The sequence below is a fragment of the Sceloporus occidentalis genome, unplaced genomic scaffold (genome assembly GCF_023333645.1).
Source record: "Sceloporus occidentalis isolate IW3139 unplaced genomic scaffold, rSceOcc1.0.p SCAF_1, whole genome shotgun sequence".
Lineage (NCBI taxonomy): Eukaryota > Metazoa > Chordata > Lepidosauria > Squamata > Phrynosomatidae > Sceloporus > Sceloporus occidentalis.
The window spans coordinates 119,052,826-119,076,414 of record NW_028316981.1 but is presented as its reverse complement, the minus strand read 5'-3'; the positions used below and the strand labels follow the sequence as shown (position 1 = coordinate 119,076,414).

Genomic DNA, 23,589 nt, shown 5'->3' with positions numbered 1-23,589 from the left:
GGGTGGCACGTGGTTGGGCCCATCTCCCCCTTCAGTGCAGGAGGGGTGCATACGTATGTACCTTTGCTGGCTCCACCATCCCCAGGCTTGCCCTCCAGGGAGAAATCCCAGGAATGGAGGAGCAGGAGTGGTGTGGATGTGCCATTGCCAGTTACTCTGCCCCCAGGATTCCTCCCAGAGGAAAACATTGGGGAATTGAGCAGCAAAAGGGGTGTGTACACACCCTTGCTGGCTACTCTGTCCCTGGGTTTTCCCTTCAGGGAGAAAGCCCTTCCTGCACCAGGTGATAACACTGTTAGTGATGCCACTGTTCCATATATGAACATTTGTTATATTGTTTTCTTCTTAAAAGTTAATGGGGATAGAAATTCAAGGCCTTTTACATTTTTCTTGCATTATTTATTCTCCTGCTATTCTTTTAAACTTACTTGAGACCTTTTTGTTAAACTTACAATTTCAGTCGAAGGAATTATGAAGGAGGTGCCAAACACAGGCAAGCTGCATGTGCTTTTCACAAATAAAAAGAACATCTGGATAAGAACATGACAAGACACTCCACATGTAAGTGTTTTCTTTTGCTAATGCTGCACAGCCTTTTTCGTCTTTGTCACCTGGCTCTGTTGAAACCCAGTATCTGAAAAAAGAAAGAAAAAAAAAGGAAATAACATTTGTCCTGAGAAATACTTAGTGTCAGATAGATTGTCTACCCCTCATAGTTTACTTTTGCTTCAGCATTATCACTAGATACCTCTTTACTTGAAGCAAAGATACTTCTCATTTGCCCTTCCCAGACTTTGGCTGGAATTCACCCAGGGACATAATATGCATAAATCACACTATGGGTGTGTTTTCACTATGATTTAAAGCAAATCACGGATCAGGGTATAGGACCATTGTTCTCATTTGAAACCAGTTCTGATCCTACTTTGATCAATTTTTGTTGCAAGAAAGCAAGGTAAACACACACACACACAAAAACAGTTTTTCCAGACACTAGTTTCCTACTGGTTCTTTTGAAAATAATCAATTCTGAAGTGTTTTCAACAAGTGGGAATGACGGATCTGAATTGCATCATTCTGGAGGGGAGGGTCTAATGGCAGAGGGGTGTTCACCATCCCTCCTCAGTTTTTGGTAGATCTACCATTCCCTCCCTCTCAGAGCTGCCTTTGTGCTTGTGGTGTGACCTACGGGCGTGTGTGTGTGTGTGTGTGTGTGTGTGTGTGTGTTTTAAATAAAATTGATAGAAGATTCAATTTATTGATTTTGCAACTACTTGCAATCAGTGAGGCAAGTAGCTGCAAAACCAATGAATCAAATTTTCTATCAATTTTTTGAAATAAAAATATTTTCCCCTCTCCTTCCCCTGGACCCATCCTACATTCCAACCTTCTGTCCAGGGGGAATTCCAAAACGTCCTCCATTCTGAGCCTGACTAGGAAGCATGAATTTATATGCTGTGTTGTTTAGCTTGTGTGTGTGTGTGTGTGTGTGTGTTTGTGTGTGTGTGTGATGTCCCCCATTTTTGCTGCCAGGTCCTCCATTTGGTGGTGCCATGTCCTCCTTTGTGGTGAGGGCATCCATCCACCCTGGCCCTGGGCTCTGGAGCCGGTTGGAGGTCACCACCACCCTCTACACTTAGCTAGGGATACCCCTTCTGTGAGCTCTGGGTTCCTACAGAATCTAACGCCATAGTCCTAATAGCCACTTACAGGTAAGTAAGTGCCACTGCAGTAGGGGGATTTACATCTGAGCAGAGAGCCAGCAAAGGACCTAGGGTTCAAATCCCCACTTACCTAGGGAAACCCCCTCCTTGAGCTCTGGGTTCCTACTTAACACACACACAAAATATGTGTCATTGCAATAGGGGGATTTACATCTGAGTAGAGAGCCAGGCTGGTGTAGTCCCTTGAGCATTGGACTAGGACTCTGTAGACCAGGGTTTGAACCCCCACTGAGCCATGGAAACCCACTGGGTGACCTTGGGCAAATCCCACTTGCTCAGCCTCAGAGGACAGCAAGGGCACACCCTCCTTGACTAGGAAGCATGAATTGATATGCATGTTTTTAGTGTGTGTGTGTGTGTGTGTGAGAGAGAGAGAGAGAGAGAGAGAGAGAGAGAGATGTCCCCCATTTTGCTGGCAGGCCTTCCATTTGAGTTGGTTTGGCTGGGAAAAGAAACCCGCTCTTCTCTCTCTCCCTCTCTCTCTTTCTGATGTCTCTCCTTTCTCTTTCTCTGTGCCCGGCCACAGAATGACTGGCCCCCACATCATGTATTAGCTCACCGCTCTGTCGTTGTATTTTTTATTGTGTTTTTAATAGATATTTTAATTGTAACAAGTTTAATCCTGTTTTAAGGGGGGGGATTTGGGACATAATTTTGTAAATGTGGATTTTAATGTGTTGTGAGCCGCTTTGATTGTCTCGTCACAGAAAAGCAGGATACAAATAAAAGTTTTATTTATTTATTATTTATTTGTTCTCCCCCCTCTCTCCCTCTCTTGGTGACTCCTCGATGGCCCAAATCCCTTGCCATTGGGCTCCCAGTGACTTCATGCAATGCCAGCCTTAAATGTGAGCTCAAGGGCTCCAGTGCTAAAAGCATTCATATATAAATGTCGATTCACGCTTAGTCCTGCTCCTAATGGAGGACCCTTTGTAATTCCTCCTAGACAGAAGGTGCAAATAGAGGGTGTGCCCTGGGAAAGGAGGACGATCCCTGGTCACCCTGACTCCTGACCTGGAGTCATTTCCCCAGTCTTTCCATTTAAATAATGGTTGTGAGAGTGGGGGAACACACCGATAGGTGTGTAGAGGGGATGGATTCCCAAACCTTTTAACTTGGGTCCAACCCCGTAACTAGGATGACCTGATGTCTTCACCTACAAGGAGGATAAGGCTCCCCCTTCTCTGGATATGCCTTACTCTTCCTCTTGTTGAGAGTGTTTGGGCGGCAGCGGCAGCAGTGGTGAAGGTGAAGAAGGAAGAGGAGTACCCCTGTCGCTGCTGGACCAAGTCCAGTTGCCCACCAAGGAGGAGGAGGAGAGGAGCCGCACTGCCCCCTTAGAGGCACCCCTGAGTGCAGCAAAGACCTCCTCTTACCCACCAATGATGCAATTTGATTGACAGCAGTGCAAATCAAGTGAGAATGATAGTCGTACCAGAAAAGACATGAATTCATGGAATAATAAATACAGTGGACCCTTGTTATACGCTGGGGTTTGGTTCCAAGATCCCCCGTGTATAACAAAATCCGTGTATGCTCAAGTCCCATTAATTATAATGACATAGCAAAATGGTGTCCCTAATAAAAAATGGAACATCAAGGTAAATTTATACTTTTTTGGAACATTTTCAAACCGTGTATGCTTGAATCCATGTATAAAAAATCCATGTATAAGAAGGGCCGACTGTAATGCACTTCCATAGTGGGAACAACACATTAGCCTGAATCGATTCAGAGATCTGGTGTCAATGTGAAGACCAAAGCAATTTCAATGCAAGTGGGAATGGCCCCTATGAAAGTGCTATGAATGGAGGGCTCCTCTAAATGGACCAGTAAGTCACAGTAAATGTTAGGCCATCCTGTTTCTGGATTTCATGTCATGTAATGGTTGTTCTCACTTCAGCATTCTAAATACACCAGAACATCATTCATGCCTTTGGTTTTTCTGCTTGAGGTGTGGTTAATAGTCATGTGGGCATGCTTTCCCTCCACCCCTCTGTCTTGCACTGTATGAACAACTAAACCCTGCTCCTCCCCCAATATCCATTTTCCCTGTCTTGCATATATATACACTCATCCCTCCATATTTGAGGCTTTGATTATTCACAGATTTGATTAATATGTTCTCTCTAGGAATAGCTAGGTCTTCCAGTGCAACTCTATGGTCAACGTTAGCTAAAAGTTGTACTGAAAGACCTAGAGGTTCGTAGAAAGAACACTCCACTAAGTATTTGTAGCTCCTCCAGTGCAATTTTCTGGTTAGTGTCTGTTGGACATTGACCACAGAGTTGCACTGGAGGACCTAGAGATTCCTAAAGAGGTGTCCTCTCAGGTAAAAACATGGTGTTTTTGTTATTTGCAGTATTTCCATATTCACAGGGGTCTTGTGCCCCTAACCCTAGTGTGTGTGTGTGTGTGTGTGTGTGTGTGATGTTTACAGTCATATGAACTATAAATTAAATTGTAAAGGACAAGGTGAGAGGAAAAAAAGAAACATTCTATTTGATAACTAAAAATGTAATGGGCCCATCCTCCTCATTCAACATGATGTGTGTTTCTCCCAAGGAAGACTTTATTTCATCAAATGAAGCAGTAACATACTGACATAATGAAAAGTGGATTGTGGAGTATTAATTATTTTGATGCTTTAGAAAGTGGGTTTGTGTTAGAAAGAACTGAGATCAGAATAGGTAAGATGTCCTAGTTTTACTCTCCTCTCGCTTTCCCCTGTCTTGCTTCAGTTGCTGCAAACTGAGTACAAACAGCAAAAGTAGTTTGCACTCAATTAACTCAGCAGGGGAGAGTGGGGAGGAGGGCGCAGAGCCTTGCCCTTTCCAGTAAGCTCAGGCAAAAGCAAACTGCTGCAGCCTCCCTCAGCTTGTGTGTTCTTCCTCTTTCACCTTTGCCATGTTCAGCACACTCTGATGTTGCCTGGCCACCTGTGTCCCATTTTTCATCTATAAAATATTGGAAGATATGTAGAAGGCTCATGTTATTCCCTAGTATTCACACAGTTATTCACATTATTATTATTTCCCAGTAAACTTGTTTGATCTTGGATATATTTTCACTTTCCTTCTGCATATTGTGGGCTGGACCTGTCTGTTTGCAATACAGACCCTGACAGGACCTTGAAGGTAGGCTGTGGACCTTGCTGCTGGGTCCTGCTTACTCTGGAACATGACAGCCCCAGCTCCTACTTCTCCCATCCCTGTATGCCCACTTTGACTGGCATCTCTCTGTCAAGACACTCTGGCCACTTTGTGTGATGACTGCTGTCTTACAAGGTGGACGCTGAGCAGACATAGGCAGGCAAGCAGTGACAGTGGTGCCGGAAGGGAGAGTAAGGCAGCAGTAGTTGGAGACACTACACAATGAGGTGTGGAATTGGTGTCAACTGGCCCTGCCCATAGGCACCAACTAAAGGAGCAGATTTTATACTTTTACTTGTATCTTAGTTTCTAACCGTATTGGATGTATCACCACCGCTTATCTGACAAGACACACCATAAGACTCTTCTAGATTCCTATGGAGTGGCAATCGATGCAGCAAAGAACTCGTTCTATGCTGCTCGTATTGCATCAGCAGAGTCTCGTCCAGCAGAGCTGTTCAGGGTGGTTAAAGAGTTAACCCAGCGATCTTCCACCCTGAACCCTCTTTTAGAACCAACTAAAGTCTGCTGTGACCTATTTAATGACTTCTTTGCTGATAAAATCTCTCAGATAAGGACTGATCTTGATGCCAGTATTATAACAGAAACTATGAGAGAGATGTCTAGTGACTCCATGGACTATGTTAGACTGGATCACTTTGAGCTTGTAAATACCGATGAAGTGGACAAGATCCTTAGATGTGTAAGGAAGACAACAAGCCCCCTCGATTCCTGCCCATCTTGGTTGACCGCTCAAGGAGGGGATGCAGTAACAACTTTGCTTCAGGCTATAATCAACACATCCCTCAGGGAGGGGAAATTTCCATCTAAGCTTAAACAAGCAGTGGTTAAACCACTTCTGAAAAAACCCTCCCTGGGCCCTTTGATCAGAAACAATTACAGACCGGTCTTCTTATTAACATTCTTGGGCAAGGTGATCAAGAAGGCAGCTGCCTTCCAACTCCAGGTTGTCTTGGATGAAGCCAATTATCTAGACCCATTTCAAAACGGTTTCAGGGCGGGCTATGGAGTTGAGACTGCCATGGTCGCTTTGGTCAATGATCTCCGTTCGGGCATCGACAGGGGAAGTGTGACCCTGCTGGTGCTCTTGGACCTCTCAGCGGCATTCGATACCATTGACCATGATATCCTTCTGGAATGCCAGAGGGAGTTAAGCATTGGGGGCACTGCACTCCAGTAGTTCCAGTCCTACCTGTCAGTGAGGCGGTGAGGCTGGGGGATAGTTGCTCTTCCAAGAGAGAGCTGACATCTGGCATCCCTCAGGGCACCATCCTGTCCCCCATGCTATTTAACATTTACATGAAGCCGCTGGGAGAGATCATCCAAAGACATGGGATGCGGTGTTATCAGTACGCTGATGACACCCAAATCTATTTCTCTATGTCTCCGACTCTTGCAGTGACCAAGGATGGCATCTCTCCTCTAAATGCCTGCCTTGAGTCGGTAATGGGATGGATGAGGGGAAACAAACTCAAGTTGAATCCAGAGAAAACGGAGCTACTAGCAATAGGATTCCCCGGGCCCAGGCAGAGAACTTTGCCAACCTGTCCTGGACGGGGTCACACTTCCCCTAAAGGATGAAGTGTGTGGTTTGGGAGCACTCCTAGATCCATCTCTGCAGTTGTCATCTCAAGTAGATGCAACTGCTAGGAGTGCTTGGTATCAACTTCGGTTGATACTCCAACTGCGCCCCTACCTGGCCCAGAGGGACCTTGAAGCAGTGGTACTTGCACTGGTAATCTCTCATTTAGATTTCTGTAATGCGCTCTACATGGGGCTACCTTTGTACCAAGTTCAGAAGCATCAATTAGTTCAAAATGCAGCAGCTAGATTGGTCACCGGAGCATCAAGGTTTGACCATATAACACCAATACTAAAATCTCTGCACTGGCTGCTGATTAGCTTCCGGGCACAATACAAAGTGCTGGTTATTACCTTTAAAGCCCTAAATGGCTTGGGCCTGAGGGAACGCCTCTCCCTACACAATCTGCCCTGCACTCTCAGAATAACTGGGAAGAAATCATTAGACTACGTAAATACCAGGCTAGTGACCACTTCCCACAGAGCATTTTCCGCCGTAGCCCCCAAGTTGTGGAATGATTTGCCGGAAGAGATCCATCTCATTACCTCCTTAGATGCTTTCAAGAAGGCATTGAAGATGGATCTCTTCCGGCGAGTCTACCCACCAAAACTGCTGTAAAATTCTCACCTCTGTCAGTAGTGTATGTTTTTATGGAGAGTCAACCAGCTGTATTGTATTGATAGTAATGTAATATATATATATATATATATATATATATATATATATATATATATTATGCTATGTATTTAATATTGTTGAAATATGTTTTTTATTGTTGAAATTTGCTGACTGCTGTAATCCCGCCTCGATCCACAGGGAGAGGCGGGAAATAAAAATAAATTTTTATTATATATATTATTATGTATTAAAGTGTATGTGTTTGATTTGATTTGCTGTTATGATCTGTGGTGGTAGAGGTGAATATTGCATTTATTTATATCCCGCCTTTTTCTTTCTTTTTTCCCCTCAGTTTAAGGCAGCTCACAGAATATCAACACCAGAATAGATTAAAACCAGAGTGAATTAAAGACATACAAAAATACCCAGTAATCATATACAAGGGTAGTTTTTAAAGCATCTAAACAATCTTTAGAAATAAAACCATGTAAAAATGTGTTAAAAGACAGGATATAAAAATAACATGCCATTAAAAGCCCTTTGCAGTCAAATCCTAAAAGTATATTGGATCAGGAAAGTTAGATCAATATGTTCAATTACTTACCAACTGAAAACTGTAAATTAATCTGGTGAACTGCACCGTGGAGATTTTCACATGGGGACAGGATAGGGATGGGATCGCTCCCCTGTCCTTATCTTGTCCATGACTGTGATGGCACAAAACACTTTCAAATGGTAGCACTGATCCTGTCATTAACCTGTCATTAAAGCTTCATTGCATTAATGTGATCTTCTGTTAATGCCAAATGCCCCAATGTCGCTTTAATGACAGGTTAATGGCAGGATAATGATGGGATCTGCGTGACTTCATCTAAAAGCCTTTTGTGCAATTGCCATCATTAGTACTTCCTGGACAGGATAAGCACAAATTCAGGCTGAAACTCCTTCCGCGTAGGTATGCCATATCCTGGTGGCCGCCGTGAAAATCATGCTTTTGGGGGCCCCTCCCGGTCACGGTCCGGTTTGGCCCCCAGCCATGCATTGGTCCCGGTTTGGGGCCCACTCCTGTGGCCATTGCCGCTGCCGCTAATGCGGCTGGCCGCGGCGCCAACCCACCTCCTCCTCCTCTTCTGGAGTGGTGGGCAGCGCCAACCCATCTCCTCCTCCGGCTCTGCCTTCCTTATCCTCAGCGGCGGCAGCGCCGCCACCGCCGCTGCACCTCCCGCGCGCGTGCCCATGCGCAAGCCTCTGAAGCAGGAGCTCGTCCCCTGCTTTGTTGCCAGCCAGCCATTGGCCAGCTGGCCAAAGGGGACGGGCTCCTCTGCGTGTGCCGCCCGGGCGTCAGCAGGCCCCCGGGCACCTTCCTGGCCTTTAAGGAGGCCTGGGACTCCTTAAATGCCAGGGAAGAGGGAGGAGGCCAGCTGGGATCGCGGCGATCATGGCTGCCCCCCGCTCTCCTTCCTGGCTTCTAAGGAGGCTTGAGCCTCCTTAAAGACCAGGGAAGAGGGAGGAGGCCAGCTGGGATCGCAGCGATTGCGGCTGGCCCCCGCTCTCCTTCCTGGCTTTAAGGAGGCTCAAGCCCGGCCAGCCTCCTCCCTCTTCCCTGGCCTTTAAGGAGGCTCAAGCCTCCTTAGAAGCCAGGAAGGCCAGGGAAGAGGGAGGAGGCCGGCTGGTCCCCGCTCTCCTTCCTGGCTTCTAAGGAGGCCTCGGTCTCCTCAGAGGCCAGGAAGGAGGGACACTTTTTTTTGTAGGACACTTTTTCTTATTAAATGGAGGACGCCCCGCGCCCCTTCTTTGCCTCTAAGGGGGCCTCGGTTTGAAAATGTTGTCCTGTTTGGCGGTCCTGACGTATGGCAACCCTATTCCCGCGGGAAGGACAGGAACATAACGGGACAGAGACAGGGCAGCCCTCATCTGATAATCCCCTGTGACAGATCAGAAGGAAGCCTGTTCAAAAATACCACTCACTTGTAAGCAGAATCAGATTCATCCACCCACTTCCAGGTCTTTTTGGACTCGAAGCGACTATAGCCAATCCAATATGTTTTTTTCAGTGGGATATTATAAACAAGGAAATCCTAGGAAAGGAAGACAGAAGATAATTTCTCTTTACCTGCTTCTGGGGCCATTCAGACTACCTTTTGTACTGAATTGTAACCCGGATTAAAAGTGGGAAGTTCCCACTGGCGTCGGTTTAAACACATCAGGATCAGGGTCTTGCACACCCAATCCAGGGCAAATCCCCCTTAGAGCATTTTTTCCAAAAGGGGACTATTTCCTGTTTCTTTTTGGAAAACCCATTTCTTCCCTGCTACCGGCAAATGTGAACTTGGCCTCGGTCATGATCGGGTCAAGTTCGGGGGAGGGATTTAGGTCAGAGGGAGGGTAGTGGGTGGAACATGCCTCCCCTCTTGCAGGCAGCTCTCTCTCTCTCTCTCTCTTTTTTGGGTAATTTTTATTTTTGATAGATTATGTGAATGCTTGTGCTACAGGTTGATACCTATTGATAGAATGTGTCTGCTTGTGCTACATTTCCCTTTTGTTTGCTTGCTGCCGGCACGGTACGTCACTTTGCAGGTGGCATTTTTTAAAATTATTTTTGTGTATGTGTGACAGAATATGCGAATGTTTGTACTACATATGTTTCCCTTTCAATTTGGCAAACAATATGTGAATGCTTGTGCTACATATGTGTGGGAAACGAAGGGAAAGCAAGAGGATGCAAAGGAGGAGAAAGGGAGATTGTATTCTGGGTTGGGAAATGAAGGGAAAGCAAGAGGATGCCAGGGGGAGAGAATCTGAAATGACTTAAAGGCACACAGCACATGCACATACACACACAAGTTGATAGAATATGTGAATGCTGCCGCCAGGTGTTTTTTTTAAAAGGAGGGGGGAAAGCACCCATTTCGTTGCCCAATGGTTGTAGGATACGTCACCTTTGACGAAAGTGGAAGTAAATTTGATTGACAACAAAGGAGGCTCCATTTTAAAGTGGTACTGCAAATGTGAACTTCAGAGGGGCAAATTGCATTGATCAAGGTAAAGAGTAATGGGAACTTCTTTCCAGGGAGATTTGGTACTGGCTCAGCGAGTCCAGACCGGATCTACCTGGGGAAAATGAGTGAGTGGGAATGGAGCCTCTATTTCTCTTTACCTGCTTCACAGCCTGTGAAGCAGCTGGCCTGAGGAACCATGATGGCATCCCAGAGGTTTTAGAAACACAATGTGAGTGAACCCTCTGCAGATGTAGTGCTAAGGCTGTATTTTGGAGCAAGGTGGGAAGATAGAATGATGCAAGAACAAGTTGTCCAGAAAGTGTGCTGCTGCTGAATCTCAGGGTTATTAAGGAGGAAACTTTTTGGGTAGAGTGGGTCACTTGGATGGAGGGCTCAAAATCTACTCCTCAGCAGCTTTCTATAGCTGAATTTTTTTTGGAGAGGACTATGTGGCTGCTCAGGAGTACAACACATGATTTGTGTGCTCAAGATCCTGCTTTCTATTTAAAAAAAACACAATAAAACAGATGACAAGTTTCAGTCATGATTTGGCCACTATTTGTGATACATAGCAAATTCAGACTGAGTCAAAAAGACCACAGAAAAGACAAAAAACTAAACCTAATTGCTTATTCCAATATGAATAAGTGTGGTAACTCTACACTTACCTAAATGTCACTGTTTAGTGGGATTACTGTAGCTGGCACTAGCAATTAGACTGAGGCCACTGTTTTATTTTAGAATAAGGATGGGAAATGTGTTCCCTTCCAGATATTGCTGGGCTTCAAATTCCAGCAGCCATAACCATCATGTCCTATGGCCCAGAAATGATGGAAAAGTGTGGTCCAACAGTGACTTAAATTCAATTTACAATTTACAGAGGAGACCCATTAAATCAGCTGCTGAAAGATAAGCCAGTACTTATGTAACTGCCTTAATGGGTCTAGTCTAATAATTGGATTAAGGTTTATAACTGCCAGTTTTTACCCAACAATGTCTAAGTTGCTCCTGCCAGAAACCCATCTGTACATTCTTATTCTAGGGCCTCTGAAATGGCCTTACTCTGAAATTACTTTTCAATCGGATTATTCCATGCAATTATATTTAGATTCAATCTTGTATGTTACTGTCATGGTGGGTTTTTGGAATTATTGTTCTAAGCATTAAGAGCTATAGAAGCTTGTGAATGGGCTATTTCAGGAAACAAAAGAGGTGGTTCCCATGCAATAGATCCAAGCCTTCTCCTTGTTATATAATACTGCCACACCAGGAGTGATATCTAACCAGAAAGACTACAAGAGGAAACTTAACTCTAGATAAATTTAAAATTGCATTCAGTACCATTTGAACTACTTACATGGTTGAAAATGTATGAAAAACAAATGATAGTTATCATTTAAAAGCATCATATTAAACACGTAGGAAACAAAACATTGACACAATTGCAGAATTTTTTTCCTCCCAGTTCTTTCAACAGTATTATAGATTTGGATGAGACCTCAAGGGCCATCCAGTCCAACCCCCTGCCATGCTGGAACTCACAATCAAAGCTTCCCCAACAAATGGCCATCCAGTCTCTGTTTAAAGACCTATAAAGAAGGTGACTCCACCTTTCTCTGAGGCAGCATGTTCCACAGTCGAATAGCCCTTACCATCAGGAAGTTCTTCCTGATATTGAGGTGGATTCCTGTAGCTTGAATCCATTGTTCCATGTCCTAGTCTCTGAAGCAGCAGGAAACAAGCTTGCACCATCCCCAATATGACACTCATTCAAATATTTAAACATGACTATCATGTCATCTCTTAACCTTCTCTTTTCCTGGCTAAACATAATCAGCTCCCTAAGTCTTTTCTCATAAGGTATGGTTTCCAAGCCCTTCATCCTATTTGGTGGCCTTCCTTTGGACACGCTCAAATTTGTCAACACCCTTTTCTAGTTGTGGTGCCCAGAACTGGACACAGTATTCCAGGTGAGGTCTAACCAAAGCAGAATAGAATGGTACTATTACTTCCCTTGATCTAGATGCTACACTCCTATTAATGCCAGCTGGAATTTCATTGGCTTTCTTAGCTGCTGCATCAGAATGCTGACTCATGTTCAGCCTGTGGTCCATAAGACTCCTAGATCCCTTTTGCATGTACTGCCATCAAGCCAGTTGTCCCCCATCCTATATCTGTGTGTTTCATTTTTTTCTCCCTAGGTGTAGTACCTTACATTTCTTCCTGCTGAAATTCATTTTGTTAGTTTTGGCCCAGCTTTCTAATCTGTCATTTGGAATTCTGATCCCGTCCTCTGGGCTACTCCTCCTAATGTAGGTCCAGAACAGACGGGCTGAATGTGCCGTGCTGGTGCTGATACTAGGGTTAGGTACCACGCACCAACCGCACGGTCACTAACCCTAGCGCGGCGACTAAGTAATGGTGGGTTCTTTTTACTCCAGAGGGATGGCACGCGGTTTGGAGGCTGCGCCATCCCTCCAGTTAAAACGAGTGAATGCAGACTGCCGTTTCACGGCAATCTGTACTGCCCCTTAACGTCATTTGCAAATTTGATAAGCATGCCCTCTATTCCATCATTCAAGGCATTGATAAAGATGTTAAGTAGCATGGATTCAAGACAGAACCCTGTGGCACCCCACTAGTTACTTTTTTCCAGGATGAGGAGGAGCCATTGGTGAGCACCCATTAGTTTCAGTAAGTCAACCAATTACAAATCCACCTAATGGTTGCATTATCTAGCCTGCATTTTACTAGCTTTTTTCCAAGGGTATGATGAGGGACCTTGTTAAAGGCCTTATTGAAATCAAAATATACTGCATTTATAGCATTCTCTTTAACCACCAAGCCAATGACTCTTAAAAAAAAGAGAGGTAACATTAGTCTGGCATGACTTGTTTTTGAGAAAACCATGCTGACTTTTAGTAACTATGCCATTCCTTTCTAAGTGCTTATAGACTGTTTAATGATCTGCTCTAGAATCTTTCCTGATATTGATATCAGGCTGACTGGGTGGGTAATTATTTTTTCCCCTTTTTTGAAAATGGGGACAACATTTGCCACCCTCCATTGCCTCTCCTATTCTCCCTTTCCTTTGGCCATGCTGGCAGGGGCTTGTAGAAATTAACACTGTCTGATGGAGAAAATTCACAGATAACATGGGGAGGGAAAATATTCCTCTATTCTGCATGAGCAACAGCAAAACAAAAAAAAAACATAAACCTTTACAGAGTTATGTTGCCAACTGAAAGGCAAGAAGGAACTTAAATTTTGAATTTCCATAAAATTATTGACACAGCTTGCAGAAATACTGTGGGTCTCTTGGGAGTTTATCAAACAGGACGGGAGGCTCTCAATTTCAAAAGAGAAGATAGCGAGGTCAATTCAAAAATTCACGCAATTACAAGATTACTTATCACACCTTAAATTTGCTGTAATGGCCTCCCCGAACACGACCCAGGTTCTGTGCGAAGTAAACCATCACATTGGTGGGTTCTTAATTGCGAATTGGCACCCTTGTGCATGCTCAGTGAGACTCCAGATGACTGGAGCATAGCATATTTAGGCAAGTGAGAGAGAGGAACCAAGGAACCCCACAATTTACAAAAAAGGTTGGAGGGGGAGAGGCAGGAAGAATGGTTGAAAGAACATGCTCTATTCACATGTTGAAACGTGAATATAATGGTTATCCAATAGCTCCTGGTCCATGCCTCTTAAATAGCAGGCAGCAGCCCCCCCCCCCCCCCCCCAGCAATGCTGAAGGACAAGCGGAAGCAAAATTGAAGCTGAATTGCAGCATGGCTTCATGGGAAACCTCCCCTTCCAGATTGGGGGGGGGGGGGAAGCAGGACCAAAGGAGACATGCACATCACACCAAACAACAGCACACTGAGTGCAAAGTTGCCTAGGAACAGGGTTTGAGACGTCACTAGTTCACCGAATTTACTTAACTGTAGATTGATGCATGATTGCATTCGGAGTGCGTTCAGACTGCCAGTAATCGAGTGTGGTAACGTTTTGCGCAATAATGTGAATACGCATGATTCCGTTCAGGATGACACTGGATTATACTTCCAATTTTGTGTGATATCGTCCTTGGTGCCATGAAAAAGTGAGATAGATGGCTTTTCGTTAAACTCTGCAGTACTCTCAGCCTTTTGGTGTTAAAACATTTAGTACTGCTGAAATTATCTTCACCACTGCTAGAAGATAAGAATTGTTTTTACTCCTACTGCACCAATTTATTTCGTTAAAAAACTTTAAAATATAATGACCTCAGACTTTGGAAGTGTAATACAGACAGTGTTTTATCCTCCCCTCTCTTTCTCCTTCTCCCACATCAGATTTGCTTTCACTGAGAAAACTAAAACATGTTCCAACAACTATTAATGAAAGTGTCAGCTGTTCAATTGCTAACTTGAATAGATAAATGAGATTTGTGTAGTTAACGTATCAGAGCTGAATTTTATTCAAGTTAATACTTATTTTATTCTGACCTAAAAGGTAAGCGAATTGTTTTCATGTTTATCCTTGGAATATTTTAAACTTCTGTCTGATGGTGATTGCCAGAAAGAGATATAAGCATGAGAAAGATTAACCGAAATAGCAAACAGCAGAAATGTGTTTTCACTGATGATATCTGCTGACAAGGTCCTGAGACAGGAACCAGTCTAGTTCTTTGAAAGACACTGAAGCGTAATGAATGTTAACCCTTGCTATATGCAAAAAACATATTTGTCTTCTTGTATTTTTTCCATTTGTAACAAGAGACACACAGGAAAAGCTCACCTGTTCCTCTTCACTGCCAATCACTAGCAGATCTGCATTCAGGTCTTGGCAGATGCCCCTGGCATATGTCCAACTGCCATTTTCTGGGGCATAGTAGTAGCATTTCTCCTTGAACATATACCACTCAAACGGGCATGATGGGAAACCTGCAAGAAACAGAGCCTTGAAAGAATTCAGCATAGAGCAAGGAATATATCTTAAATGTTCCAGCTGTACAGGAACTTGGGCCAAATACTAACACAGATGGCCACTCAGCAAATGAATATACATGCTCTTCTGGCATATCCATATTGCACCATACAATAAACTTGAGAAAGCTACTTTTTAGGACTACAAATCTAGGTGGTGAATTCTGAAAAGTGTAGTCTAGAAAGGTAACATCTTCAATATCTACAAGTCACCACCAGGGGCCAGGTTTCGTTTGCTGTTAGGAACCTATGCTTCATCTGGCCTTGCCTAAATACCCTAAAAGCAACAGACAGGTCCTATCTGATCTTGCAACCTAAGTAGGGTTGGCCCTGGCTAGTCCTTGGATGGGAAACCATCAATGAATACCAGGTGCTGTAGGCTATAATTTATTTTATTTTATTTTTTAATATTTTATTTTTATTTACCACATAAAAATCCCATGCATACATATACTGTATATCGTCTTTCATAAAACATTCAACCTTTAACATCTCAATCATCCTTTTTAAATTACAAAATAGATTTAACATAGATGAATTGACTTCCTTCCACCCTGGCTTGTTATTACTGAAATTTAATGTTTTGAGTCCAATATGTTTGTATGGTTCTACTTTAAATTTGGTCTAATGTTATAAGATACAAATCAAAACAACAATGAATTTTATTTGCTTTACCTTCTCAATTATCTTTGTTAAGTAAACTTAATAATGTAATTTTTCTCATACTTTATTTACACATTTCCTACACATGGCTAATAGGCAAACATCACATCTTTAATCTCCTTTCTTTCTTGCCTCATGTTTTATTTCTTTACTTTATTGTATATATCTTTATAATTATTGTCCTCTAATTTGTGACAATAATATCTTTCCAACACTTTTCTAAGTAATTATAAAATATTTGCCATGTTCAAAATTTTTCCTCATCCCGCATGTCATCTTATCTAGTTCAGCCATTTCATATAATTTAATTAGCCATTGTGCAACTGTTTTTTTCCCCACATCCATGCAAATGTTATCCTAGCACATGTTAATAAATAAAAAAACAATCTTCCATATTTCTTTTCTATTTCTTTTTGGATCATGCCTAACAAAAAGGCTTCTGGTGAAAAGTCCACTTCTATCTTTAATTCTATCATTATTTTATAAATTTCTATCTGTGGGCTATATTTTAGACTGAGGAATGAATTGGAGAAATTACCTTTGAGTACTCCTTGCCTAAAGAAACTCTATGAAAAAAATCATGGGGTCTCCATGATTCACCATGAAGGCACATCCCATATGGCAGAGAGCCAGAGTGCTGTAATAGTTTCAGCATTGGACTTTGACTCTGGAGACCAGGGGTTGAATCCTCACTTGGGCACAGAAACCCACTGGGTGACCTTGGGAAAGTCATACCTAGGGTTGCCATAATTCTACTATAAACCAGGACAAAATGTAGGATAAAATTTAGCCCAAAATGTAGAATATTTAAGGCCCTCCATTTTTCTTAAATGTCCTACATTTTGGGCTAAATTTTATCCTACAATTGTCCTATATTTTGGTCTAAATTTTGTCCTACATTTTGTCCCGGTTTTTAGTAGAGAATTATGGCAACCCTATCTCAGCCTCAAAGGAATGCAAAGTCTAATCTCCTCTGAACAAATCTTGCCAAGAAAAGTCCATGAAACATTAGGGTCACCATAGATCAGAAATAATTTGAAGACACACAGCAGCAGCAACAACAACAACCACACACCCATATGGCAATATAGAATTTCAGCCCTGAATAAAATCAATGGTGTTCACAAGCAGCCTGATCTTATAAGACAAGGTGAGCCTCTTGCATCAGAAAACAGATTGAGAGTGGCAAAATAAGCAATGCCTGCAGTTAGGGATGCCATATCCCGGTGGCCACCGGGAAAGTCCCACTTTTGGGGGGCCCTCCTGGTCACGGCCTGGTTTGGCCCCCACCCAGGTATTTGTCCCGGTCCGGGGCCCGCTCCTGCGGCCATTGCCGCTGCCGCTAATGCAGCTGGCCACGGCGCCAACCCACCTCCTCCTTCCCTTCCTGGAATGGTGGGCAGCGCCAACCCACCTCCTCCTCTGGCTCCGCCTTCCTCCTCCTTCTCGGTGGCAGCAGCGCCGCCGCCACTGCCGCCGCACCTCCTGCACCAGGGCTTTCCCGCCCGTGCGCGCAGGGGGCTCTAAAGCAGGAGCTCGTCCCCTACTTTGGCCAGCTGGCCATTGGCCAGCTGGCCAAAGGGGACGGGCTCCTCAGCACGTGCTGCCTGGACCTCAGCAGGGTTCAGCGGCAGTGCGCGCACCTGCCCTGCTTCCCTGCGCACGCACGCCTGCCCCGCTTTCCTGTGCACGTGCACGCGCGTGAGCCTAAAGAGGAGGAGGGGGAGCAGAAGGAGGAAAGGTGAGTCAGTGGCCATTAGGTCTGCCTTGGGTTTTTTGGTTTTTTAAATTAATTTTTTAAAATATAAAATACTTATTTTATTTTATTTTATTAATTTTATTATTGCTTGTTTTATATTTTATTTCATTAATTTTAATTATTTCTTGTTTATATTTTATTAATTTTAATTATTTCTTGTTTTTTATTTTATTAATTTTTATTATTGCTTTTTTCATTATTTTTATTATTAAATATATACACCCCTGTCTTGTTTTTTATTTATTTTTTCATTATTTTTATTATTAAATATATACACCCCTGTCTTGTTTTTTATTTATTTTTTCATTGTTTTTATTATTAAATATATACACTCCTGTCTTGATTTTTATTTATTTTTTCATTATTTTTATTATTAAATATATACACCCCTGTCTTGATTTTTATTTATTTTTTCATTATTTTTATTATTAAATATATAAATATGGTCAGAAAGGGAAGTCCATTTCTGCCATCTGTCTAGGAATAATGCCAAAATGTCCTCCATTTTGATCATGCCTTAGAAACATGCATTTAGATTAACATTTTTAAAAAATCATCAAATTTTTTCACGTGTCCTCCATTTTTATAAAAATGTGTCCTACATTTGAAAATGTTGTCCTACATTTGTCCCGGTTTGGAGGTCCTGGCTTATGGCAACCCTACCTGCAGTTCATCCAAAAAGAAACCCAGCTCTCTGACCAGCTGAGTCCTGCCTCTGTAGCATCTGCTACTGGCACCAATTCTGCACCAAGAGGAGGAAGAAAAGCAACTGGTAACTCTTTACAGTCACAGGCAATGACCATGCTGCTGGAGCATTCTGGGAACTGTTAGTCCAAAAAAGGTAACTTTCCCAAGCTCTACCTACAGCTACTCTCATTTCAGAAAGCAGGGGAGAGAAAATAGAGCTGTTTGTGAGTAAGGACTCAGCTGCTGTTGCTACTGCTGCTGGAAGTTGCTGTGGGCATATGCCCAGAGTGGTCAGAGGCACTGCAGTCCATAGGGGGTATCTGCAAATGACTGGATTGGTGTTGGACACAACGTGGAAATACAGGAACAAGCTAGTGAACTGCTTGAGAGTTTTGAAGATTCCCAGCTTTCCTACTCCTTACAATATCTTAAAGCATGGGGCTCTCTGTTCAGAAAAGATGACCATCCTTTGTCTTCTTCTGTTCTGCCTTTGCTCCAAGACTAATTCAATGAAATCAAGAATGCAAATATAGCTGGAAAGGGTTTTGTGTGAGGTGTTGTTTTTTTTAAATATCCTTCTATGCAAGAAAGAGGCCTGAGGTAGGGGTCAGCTTAAAAATCCAACTTACATCTGTGAAAGGCTAATATGAAGGCAGCAACTGCCATGATCAGAGAGAGGAGGGCCAGTACATAGGCAAAGTTAATAGGAGATCTGCACCATCCTTTCAATTTGTCAATACCAGATGCAAACAGATCTGCAAATAAAGAAGAGCATGAAGACAAGTTGTAGTAAGAGATAATGGAGTTTATCACACGTGAGGAATTTCTCTTAATTTCGAATGAAAAGAAAGTGGGGCCAGAATGCATTCACGTAAAGTCGCTAGTTTAGCGAAATTACGTGAATGCTCATTGCATTCAATCTGGCTTCCCATTGCCCAAAAATAGCATGCCATTGCCCGAATTTGCTTGTGGCAGCACCCCATGATTGCACGCAGACTGACTTCCCATTGCCCGAATTTGTGTGTAGTGGGTTATCATCACGCAGTAACGGTAAACCCCATGATTGCGTTCAGATTGCCATTGGATTATACTTCCAATTTCCCTTGTCTGATAAACTCCAACGTACAGTATTTTAGTTGTTGCATTAGTTCAGGTTGAGTCTCTCTTATCTGAAATGCTTTGAATCAGAAGTATTTTGGATTTCAGGATTTTTTTAAACTGAAATACCTATATTTTCACATAACCACATAATGCAATATCTTAGAAATGGGACTCAAAGCTACACACAACTTTTATTTATGTTTCATAAATACCTTATACACATAGCCTGAAGGTAATTTTATACAATATTTTAAATAATTTTGTGCATGAAACAAAGAAGTTTATCACACGGGCCCTAAAACAGACCCATTGCATTCCAAAACGGGTGCTCGCAGGGGGGGATGCACAGAACAGGATGGTACTAAGAACGGCATTTTACTGCACAAGGGAATGCCACCACTGCCGCCAGGTGTTCCAATCGCGTCCTCCCTCCATTCCAGAGGGTACAATTTCTGAGAACTGTTCTAAAGCATTCTCAGAAATTGCGCCTTCTGGAACGGAGGAAGGACGCGATAGGAACGCCCGGTGGCAGTGGCAGTGTTCCTTTGTGCAGTAAAATATAGTTCTTAGCCCCATCCCGTTCCGTGCATGCCACTGTTGTAGGGCCCGTTTTAGGGCCCGTGCGATAAACCTCAAAGTCTGTGTACACTGAACTATCAGGAGGCAAATGAGTATTTACTGCCAGGGACCAAGAAGACAACTCTTCCCCATCACACCTCCTATCTGACTTTTAGGAGTACTTCTGGACTCGTCTCTGCAGTTGACATCTCAAGTAGGTGTGACAGTCAGAAGTGCTTGCTATCAACTTCAGTTGATACGCCAACTGTGGCCCTTTCTGGGCCAAAGGGACCTTGAAACTGTGGTACATGCTCTGGTAACCTCTCAATTAGATTTCTGTAATGCGCTCTACATGGGGCTAGCCTTGTACCAAGTCCGGAAGCTTCAGTTAGTACAAAATATGGCAGCCAGATTGGTCACTGGTGCATCCAGGTTTGACCATATAACACCTATCTTGAAAGGTCTTCACTGGCTGCCCATTCGCTTCCGAGTGCAATACAAGGTGTTGCTTGGGCCCGAGTTACTTGAGGGACCGCATCTCCCCATATGATCCACCCCGCACACTCAGAACATCTGGGAAGAACTTACTGGTAATTCCACCTTCCAAATATGTTGCCACATCCCAGATGGCCTTTTCAGTGGTGCCCCACGGATGTGGAATGATCTACCCAAGGGGCTCCGTCTGACAACCCCCCTAGAAACATTCAAAAAGAGGCTTAAAACTCTTCTTTTGTGTCAAGCCTTCCCCCCTGAAGAATGAAGTTATCTACCCTGTTGCCATCTACCCTGTTACCCTTGAAGGCGAATGATTGTGCTTAGAGTTCTGTAATTGTATGGTTTTATTATGGGATTTTATCCTTTTATGAAATGCCTGTATGGTTGTAATTGTCTATACACCGCTTTGATCTGTGGAAAAGTGGTATATAAATAAAATTTATTATTATTATTATTATTACTTATATGGACATGGGAAGGCATGAGAGGAGGCCATTTCATTGCTTTTTTCTTCAGGTGAAACTTGGCTGAGCTATTCAGCTGGCACATAAATTACAAAAGTTCACTTTAGGATGTCAGAAGTATCAGAGAGTACAGATGCCCCTCTGTTTACACAGACTTCAGATCTGTGACCCTCATTTACTCATGAGGAACAAATGGAGGGGGTTAAAATGGGCTGCACATCCCCATTCAAATCTATGGGGCTTGAATATCTATGAGTTTCCATTTTCGCAGGGGGTCTGGAACGGATCTCCCGCAAAAACTGAGGACTGACTGTATCTTGTTTACTTTGATATGTTCTCTCATCTAGACCATGGAGCATCCAGAAGTACCCCTGCAAGCAGAGAAAAGGAAAGCCACCCATAATCTTTCCAATCACTGATCCAAGATAGCTAGGGATTCCATTTTCCATTCTCATTTGGCAGGTTCAGGCATCAGCTGATTCCCAGTGCATGACAATTTTAATGCTCACATGTATATTTTTAATTATATTGTTCTTTGAATTTGTAGCCCACTTTGTGTCCCAATTTTGGGGGGAAAGTGGGATATAAATAAATATAATAATAACAACAACAACAACAGCAACAGAAGGGCCACTCTTTCCTCCAGGTAGTAAGCAGCAGCGGCAGCACACTTCCAAGATCAGCAGATTTGTTGTTTTCTTTGCCTGCAGCCTGCATGAAGCCCTTGCCACTCTGCAGAGCTACTGCAGCTTGACATAGTTTTTCAAAGGGGACTGTTTTCCTAGTCATGGACTCTGATGACCAGAACCAGGCAGGTTCAGTGCGACCATCTACAGAATCCTTCTGCACATGAGACCATGAGATGGGTGGTAGGTGGGTGCCAGGGTGGTAAGGGAGGTGAGGGCAGCAGATAGGGCAGGAATTGGGGGAGCTTGGACTATTCTTGACCTTTTCATTCAGCCACTTTTTACAGTCATATCATTCTAAATAAGCATAATGCCTCTGTTTTGACTTTCATCATCTCTCACCTTGCTGTGTTTTCAGCCCTTTCTTGGGTAGCTTCCTCATCAACATGGCAGGATCTGGGATGTACTCATCGTACTCCTGAGTCTCCTCATCACTAACAGACAATGATCCTAGAGATAGAAGAGGCAATGACTCAGGTACTGTGTTCTCAGCAGTGCATTTACATCCCTCTAACTCTTATAGAACATTATTTTGTCAGTGATTATGGCCTATATTCCCTGGGAAACATCCTTCATGAAAATGGCTTCCATAGATGAAAATGCATGTACAAATCCTGACTGTGCCCCGAGACACTGAGATTCAATATTGCCAACAAGCCTCGAAGATATCCCCTGGAATGTTTAACCAAAATCCCTGGAATTCCCTAATATTTATTATTATTATTCAGTCAAAATCCCCAGAAAGAAATTAATTAAATTCCCGGATTCTGAGGAATTCCCCAGAAATTGGCAACACTGCTGAGATTCTCTCTTCCCCACTGATAGCTAGTGGCTTCCATACAAATGAGGCAGTGAATCCACTCCAGGTTTTAATCCAAGCCTTAAGGGAGGTGCCCAGATAGGTTCAGTAACGTTAAGTGCTCTTTAAAGCTAGCCAAGACCTGAAATGGATTCACATTCCCACTGACAAGGGAGCTCCTTTACTCTTCTCCTGCCTACATCACATGCATATATTTGGTGTGTACAGTTATCCCAGATTATGATCTGCACATATGCTTCAAGTAGCAGTGTGCATTTCTCAAAGGATGACAGAGTTGGGAAAGATGGAGCAACGGAGAGGGGCATCCCCTGGCCCATGGGCATAATCCAGCCCACAGGGATTCCCCATCTAGACACATATCCAAGCTTCATCTAATTTTATCTGCTGTCATTCAAAATGGGAGATGTCTTGCAGTAAACTGAGATGTGGTTTGTAGCCCTTCAAGATTTTGCATTCCTGGTTTTCAGACTGGAACATAATTAGGTCTGGTAGGGAAGGATTTGCATTCCTAAAAGCTGTGGAACTGGAAGAAACTGGCCAGATTTATATCTGGCCCCACCTGATTTAATTTGGCCATGCTCCATGCTTATAGCTCTGTCCTCAGCTGGGATGTAGCCCACAACATCTTTCCCAAACTGGAATTGAGCCATGAGAAGGTTTCCTCATTCCTGGTCAAGAGGATGACATGCTGGTCAGGGGCTGGGTAACTGGATATTCTCATCCCAGAACAATCTGGATGGGCCACCTAAAAGATAAGGTGGGGCTTATGAACAAAGAAGATGAAAACCTTCCATCACTCTGCTCTGCCACTCTGCTACCTCTGGAATGTCAACAGGTGTCCTATTAGAGAGATTTTCAAAGTCATTCGGGTAAACCCTATGTGTTGAGCTACACACCAGCATGAGCATGAGCAACAACACTGATCAAACTATGATTTCAACATGTGATATCTGCAGCATGATCAGCAGGGATGGAAAAGGAATAGGACTGCAGATTGGAAAAGGTTGCTAACACCAAGTAGAGCATCTACACTCTGCCCAGGAGATCCAATTTATCTTCTGTGGACCTAACATAGCTCTTTAGATAGCCCCTTTCCTTCCCTCTCCCCTGACCCTCCATTTTATGTTTACCTGCTTTTCCCAGTTCTGAGCAAGCTTCTGAGGCATGGGACAATTTCTCCAAAATGCTGTCTCTTTGGTAGTCTTCATTCTGGTAGTCATCACCCATGTTGAGTTGCAATAACAATGATTTTAAGGGCAGCTCCTTCCTAGAACCAGATACTGGTGC

At 43.3% G+C, this 23,589-nt stretch overlaps 1 protein-coding gene across 1 annotated transcript; it reads right to left on the bottom strand.

Moving 5' to 3' along the window:
• Nucleotides 1-456: 456 nt before the first annotated feature.
• Nucleotides 457-23,529, bottom strand: LOC149322022 (C-type lectin domain family 4 member M-like). Its single transcript, XM_089521793.1, has 6 exons — nucleotides 23,433-23,529; nucleotides 21,825-21,932; nucleotides 18,808-18,933; nucleotides 14,882-15,027; nucleotides 9,066-9,175; nucleotides 457-634 (listed from the first exon to the last, which is right to left on the bottom strand). The coding sequence occupies exons 1-6, from the start codon at nucleotides 23,527-23,529 to the stop codon at nucleotides 457-459; spliced, it is 765 nt and encodes a 254-aa protein (XP_089377919.1).
• Nucleotides 23,530-23,589: the final 60 nt, after the last annotated feature.